The sequence below is a fragment of the Acanthisitta chloris genome, unplaced genomic scaffold (assembly GCF_000695815.1).
Source record: "Acanthisitta chloris isolate BGI_N310 unplaced genomic scaffold, ASM69581v1 scaffold7111, whole genome shotgun sequence".
Classification (NCBI taxonomy): domain Eukaryota; kingdom Metazoa; phylum Chordata; class Aves; order Passeriformes; family Acanthisittidae; genus Acanthisitta; species Acanthisitta chloris.
In genome coordinates this window covers 20,652-27,402 of record NW_008655412.1, presented here as the reverse complement: position 1 = coordinate 27,402, position 6,751 = coordinate 20,652, and the positions used below count along the sequence as shown (strand labels likewise).

Genomic DNA, 6,751 nt, shown 5'->3' with positions numbered 1-6,751 from the left:
GGGAAGCATGCAAGAAGGTGCCTCTGGGGAGAAAGGGTGGAAAACAGTACATTACCTGTGCAAATTCCTTATTTTCCACTCAGTATTATTTTTTTGCTGTTTCTTTTCACAGCTTGGGATCAAAAAGACAAAGTACATGCCCTACAACCACCAACACAAATACTTCTTCTTCAGTAAGTACCTCCATTCTCCTGCAATACCATGAGGGATACTAATGGGGCTTGTAGCTTCTACTTTTGACCTGTAGGACTTAAGCCTTTAGAAGAGATGGAAACCTGACCAGATAACCTGAGTAACCTGGTCTGACCTCAGAGCTGCTGCTCTGGGACCCTCAGGTCCTTTCTAGCCTGAATTATCATATGATCTATGTGAGATGAGGTTTCTGTGCCCTTCTTGACTTGAAACACCTTGAGAATTTTTAGCCAAAAGGTTCAAGTTTGTTCCAGGGTAGAAAAAGTAATGGGATACACTTAGGTCATCTTAAAATTATATGGCTTTGCAAAAATTAATCTATACTTATTTGGACAGAGAAAAGGAGAAAGTCTCCCAACTCCCTAATTAAGGAAGTTGGGATGAGGCTTTGGAGGCTGTTTGTGACCTGTAGAATGATCCTTAGTAAAGTGCATGAAAAGAGCAGAGGAAACATTCAAAATTTCTCCCCTGGTCCCTAGACTCACTCCTGTCTTCTTCCCACCTTAGTGCGGCTTTATTCCTTTTGCAAAGCAGCCCAATTTCCACATGGCCCAAGGCAGCACATCTCTTGCCTCTCTCCAGAATAGCCTGAAGTTTCCTGCTTGGGGTGCTTGCCTGCAAAGTGAGCAGTATGAACTTGAACCTTAAAAGCCAGCAGAAATGGGCACTTTGATTGGATTAATTTGACCTCTATTTTATCCTTGACCTCTGAAGAAGGCAGGAACTGCACCGTAGAGTGTCTGGTCTCTTCTGGCTAGACAGAGGCAGCAGGGCTAGTTCAGGAGTGCATATCTCAGACATGCAACTCTGAGGGCTGGTTAAGGAATGTGATCCTATCTCAGATCTTCCACATCCTCCACAGAGGCTCTGGGTAAGGATGTCACACCACATCTTTCAGTAGTATTCAAATTTAAATAACACTCTGTGGGTATTTTGGCTTCTGGCTGAGTTTTTTTTGCAAGTGAGATGTCTATTTGGAAGGTTGAATTTGAGTTCTTGCAACTTTGGTCTCTGATAGGTGAGGGATTTCATATGTATTCCTGTTCCCCTGCTTTGAACAGAGGAAAGAGTTGATAGATTAGTTTTGGGCTGTGAAAGCCACTTCTCAAAATACTTCTCTGTGGCTGTTCCCCAGTTAAAAACTTTAGTGAGATCTCAGTTTTGTAGTTCTATCAGATTAATGGACATTCTAACCTCTACCAGTCTGTTCTCTTGCAAACTGGTCACTGTGATACTCAAAAGGAATATTAAGTTTCTGGGGCCTTGTCCTCCTTATTGTTGGGGGTTCTACACACTCCTTTTTGTCCTCACTCTTTTCTCAATGAAGTCATATCACAGCTCTGTGCTGACAGGTGATGTAAGCAGCAGACTGAAGAGCAGGAACTGTCCTCAGGCTTCAGAGAGCTTCTTGTCTTACCTGTGTTTTACCCCTGGAGGTCAGCAGGCTCCCAGGTTGCTCACTGTGTGTGTTGATGCACTCTGTTGTCACCCAGAACACTCCGCAGCCCTATAGCTTCTTAGAATGTTCTCCATACTGAGTAGCTGTTCAGGACCCTTTCCTTCGAGGCTGATTGTCATTCAGTCATGACATTACCAGTGACAATGAATTTTGCCTTGCAGCTCTCCCTCCACTCCTGTTTCCCACCTACTTCCACTACCACACGTTCTACATTGCTTACACAAAGAGGTATTGGGTGGTAAGTACTGTGAGACCAAGGAAGGGTCAGGTGGGGCCTTCAGCATTTCTTCTGAGCATGGAGCCAGCTTCTGCCCACAGCTCAATGTGACAATCAGTTTGGGCCATGGGACAATGTGACAGTTGATCTGGTGCAGTTTTCTGTGTGTCTGTAGTTTTCTGCTGCATGTTCCCCAGTAAGCTGATTGAAACCTGAAAATAAGCAACAGGCTGTTTGCCTTGCACTGCTTTGCCTCAGCTGCAGAACCATGAGATGTACTGTCTCCTTTGGTTTGGGAAGCAAATCGGAAGGTCTACAGTAATCAGGAATGGGAAGAAGTGGATTTCTAGGCACTGTTGTCCTTGATTTGTTAGCAGTACTTGGCATTCCTTCCTCTACCAGGCAGTCAGAATTAATGCTTTATTCTTCCATCCCTTGCGTGTGCCATGCACACAGCAGGACAGAACAACATCTAGTCAAAATGAAATCCTTGGTGTAGCACATAGCTCACTGTGGAGTCCTGGGCAATGCCCTGATGTTTCATCTCATGTTTCTGAACCCCTAGTCATTTGCTAATATAAAAATCTACTTATTAGGTGTGAATGTTTAGATTCATCTACTACACAAGCCATGAAAAAGTATCATTAGCTTGTGCTAACTTGGATTGCTCCAGATTACCCCACTCAGAAAAAAACCTATAAAAGTTGAATGTAGATTGTTCTTTTGCTCCTATAATATGAAGCTTAGGAAAAGATATAAGCAAATGTAATTTATAATGATTTTCTTTTCTTGTTGTCTCTGGTTTTGGTAGGACTTGGCCTGGATGATGACCTTCTATATCAGATTCTTTTATACTTATGGATCATTACTAGAAATAAAGAGTCTCCTGGCATATTATTTCATATTCAGGTATGTCTTTGTAGAAGGTTCTTCAGCCTTCCTCTGCATTCTTCCCATCTGTACCTGCCTGCCTTTCTCTGCTTTTGCTTATCCTTCCCTCTTCTCCTTTCCCACCTCATTTTTTGCCTACATTTTATTTCCATAAAGTTGAACCAAGGCTCAATCGCCAGTACAAGTTTTTTGTTGCCTCATTGGCTGTGGCAGCAAAGAGACTTCACTGGGTGCTGACACAGCAGTCAGTGCTTTGGGTGTTGGACCTGCTACTAGGTAAAGGGATGATTTAAACCAAACAGCTTAGCCTGGGCTTGCAAATGCCCAGGCATTATCCAGCAGCATTGGCTTGAACGGACAACACACTCTCCACTTGGATCATTTTACTGATTCTAATCAGTTTGGTCCTTGGCTATGGATAAAACAAGCTGAGTGCCAGCCTATGTCAGTGCTGTAACAAAGTGTATTAAATAATCATGAGTTTCATAAGGAAGTATGAAACCTACAGGTACTGGAAGTAATTCCAGGTGCTGGATTAGCAAGGCTGGTGTTCAGCTATGGCTCATCACTGATCTGCTTACCTGTGTCTGAGTTGTGGCCTCTCCTCTTTGCACAGGATGCTGGAGAGCAGCTGGTTTGTGTGGGTTTCCCAGATGAACCATATCCCTATGGATATTTACTATGACAAGAATTTGGACTGGGTGTCTACTCAGGTAAAATATCTTTCCATTATTAAGCATTGTAGCCAGACAGGTACAAACTTTAACCATAAAATATGAAATTCTTCTATTGCATTAAGGGTGAAACTTGCTGTGAAGTGAAGGTTAGGTAAGGTAATAGATTCAGTCCTGGAAATGGTAAAGGAGGACAGCAATGATATGTTCATCAGCAATCTAGAATCAAAGCTAGGTCCCAGCTCTAGTTCCCAAACATCCCCACCTCCTCACTTATTGCATCACTCTGTCTTGGATCTTCTCTGCTTACACAGAGATGGACGTTTGTGTCCTGCACACAGCCAACTCCTAGTCTGCCCATGGTTCATGCTAGTCTCTGTACATCTGCTGGGCCACAAAGCTGAGGGAGGATTATGATCCTTGCCTTGAGGTAGCTCAGCTTAGGCTAAAAGAAAACTACAGACCAGAGTAGCACAGAGTACTGTGGTCTTTGGAAAGATGAGAAGGCTGTAGTCACTGACCTGGACTGACTTTGCATTCCTTTCCCCTCCTCCAGCTCCAGGCAACATGCAACGTTGAGCAGTCACTGTTCAATGACTGGTTTACTGGGCACCTCAACTTCCAGATTGAACATCAGTGAGTTCTCACCCTGAGAGATAATTTCCTCTCTCCTCCTTTTTCTTAAATATTTTTCTTCTCTTTTTTTTCTTTTCTCTATTCTTCTTTGCTCTGAATTCTGCAACCACTTGTGGGGCACCACTGAGTTCATTTTTGAAAAGACTGAACCCCCTGAGGAGAATCATAATGTAAGGCAAAATCTTTGCAGGCCCCACAGGAAGGTGAGAATGCCAGGTGAAAATTGAACATGGGCAGGACCCATGTAACCATAGGGACAGCAACAGGGTCTATCCAAAGTGGTAGCTTGTAAGGGTAAGTGAAAATGCTCATGTTAAGGTACATGTTTTTATCTGCCACAGTAGCTTAAGCTTACCTGTGCTGACACTGCTGTTACCTAGAGACTGAGATATGCAACTGGAGGATGGGCTCATCTCCCTCTCCATGCTATGGAGATGGTTACTTCTGGAGAGAGGGGAGGGGGGAAGTAATTTCTTCCAAAAGCATCACTTAATTTGGAGAAATATTGCTTCAGAGATGCTAGAGACGAACTGGAAAAGAAGAGAGGGAGGGAGAAAGCAGAAAGTCTTATGAGTTACTTGTACTAAAAGGACACCACTGGGCAAGAAGAGTCTGGGAGCAGCTCATTGTGATTCCTGGGAAGTACTAATGAATGTGAAGAATGGGATAGGTAGGATTTCTTAAAGAGAACTTGTCTGTCTCCTGTTCCCAGTCTGTTCCCCACAATGCCAAGACACAACTACTGGAAGGTGGCTCCTCTGGTGAAGTCCCTGTGTGCCAAGCATGGCATCAAGTATCAGTGCAAGCCACTGCTCACAGCCTTTGCAGACATCGTGCAGTAAGTAACAACACACTGGGGGAAAAAGTGCAGAAGGATGCAGGAGAGACTGGAATGCTGAGAGCAAGAGTTGTCTTGTTCTTCTTTTACAAATGAGCACACAGAAACCCTTGTTTCCCTTGTCCCTACTCTCACTCCCCTAAGCACCCTGCAATGTGTCCTCTCTCCTCTCTCTCAGCTCTCTGAAGGACTCGGGAGAGCTCTGGCTTGATGCCTACCTACACAAGTAAGAAGCCAAGGCTTGGTGATGCCATGACTGCATTCCCAGCAAGTTGAGGAGCAGGACCACAATGGACTCTCTGGCAGAAGAAAATGGCTAAGAACTGAAGGATATGATTCTAACAGAGATGGATTCACCTGAACTTCATTTCTGGTCTTTCCTGGGGTTTTGATTCAGTTCTATTCAGAGTGGGTAGGGCAACCAGAAGGTGAATTTTTAGGGCAGAAAGAAGCTCTTTGCTAACTGTGTCTGCAGATTTCTGAGCCTGAGCTCAAGTCAAATTATGGACTGGTGCAGCTGCACACACTTAACCTCAGGTCAGAGCCCTCTGACCATGGTTTTTTAGGTTCACCTCATGTCAAGGGTTTAATGCTTAATACAGCACTTGCTTATTTGAAGTCATTTGGAACTGCAAAGGATTTGGAATTCAGATGGTGTTCCAGCAAAGTGCTTCAATCAAAATAAATTATAATAAACTACAAATCACATGTAGAGTGTTCCTTGTCTCTGTGTGTGTAAACCTAACCCTAACCCATTGAAAAAATGGATTTGAGGATTAATTTTTTTACTTCCTAGGCCTTGATACATAGAGGGAAATTTATATTACAATTTTTGGAGCTTATAGAGAAAGTCACATCATGTTTCTAAGCATCCCAAGGACGTCTGGGGGGTCAGTGATCTTCCCAGTGAGGTCTGCAGCTGACAGTTTGGCTTGCAAATCAAACCACGTGAGGAAGATGGGCCAAGAAAAGCAGGGAAAAGAGGAGAGTTAGATAGTTACTTAAGCAAGTTTGGTTCGCAGGAACAGCAGCCATGTGAACTGGGCATGGTGCAAAGCTGCTCTTGCTCCAGACTACATCCTGGCTGGGTTTTAAATCAGCCTAGCAAGGCTCAGTGCCAGCCAGCTGGACTCAGGCACTGGCCAGATGCAGGGAATAAAGGAAGAACAGAATCCAGGCTCAAGGCTTTAAGTGAGACACAGATTTTGTGTGCCAAAACTTCCTAAGGCTTACTAAGCTCAAGCTTCTGAAAGCACTTTTGAGGCTTCAAGAGTAAATGGAATTACATGAGTGGACTCAGATTTTGGCTGTGCCTGGCAATTTCTGTCGTGGTTTAACCTCAGCCAGCAGCCAAGTCCCACGCAGCCGCTCACTCACTCCCCCAGCAACGGGATGGGAGAGTGAATTAGAAGGGTAAAAGCTACAAAAACTCATGGGTTGAGATAAAGACAGTTTAATAGAGAAAGCAAAAGCTGCACACACAAGCAAAGCAAAACAAGGAATTAATTCACTGCTTCCCGAAGACAGGAGGTGTTCAGCCATCTCCAGGAGAGCAGGGCCCATCACGTGTAATGGTTCCTTGGGAAGACAAACACCATCACTCCAGATGTCCCCCCTTCCTCCTTCTTCCTCCCACCTTATATACTGAGCATGATGTCCTATGGTATGGAATATCCCTTTGGTCAGTTTGGGTCACCTGTCCCAGCTGTGTCTCCTCCCAATCTCCCATGCATCCCCAACTTCCTTGCCAGTGTGGCAGTACGGAAAGCAGCAAAGGCCTTGACTCTGTGTAAACTCTGCTCAGCAATAACAAAAACATCTCTGCATTATCAACTCTGTGTTCA

General features: G+C 44.3%; 1 protein-coding gene across 1 annotated transcript in view; it reads left to right on the top strand.

Annotated features, from left to right (window-relative positions):
- Window positions 1–5,137, top strand: part of LOC103810955 (fatty acid desaturase 1-like) — a gene marked incomplete at its 5' end in the record, with an annotated part of 7,921 nt that extends 2,784 nt beyond the window's left edge. The window contains 7 exons of the mRNA XM_009083887.1: window positions 113–173; window positions 1,813–1,889; window positions 2,680–2,777; window positions 3,376–3,472; window positions 3,990–4,069; window positions 4,782–4,907; window positions 5,086–5,137. Coding sequence (XP_009082135.1) covers window positions 113–173; window positions 1,813–1,889; window positions 2,680–2,777; window positions 3,376–3,472; window positions 3,990–4,069; window positions 4,782–4,907; window positions 5,086–5,137 — 591 coding nt within the window. The remainder of the gene's footprint in view (window positions 1–112; window positions 174–1,812; window positions 1,890–2,679; window positions 2,778–3,375; window positions 3,473–3,989; window positions 4,070–4,781; window positions 4,908–5,085) is intronic.
- Window positions 5,138–6,751: the final 1,614 nt, after the last annotated feature.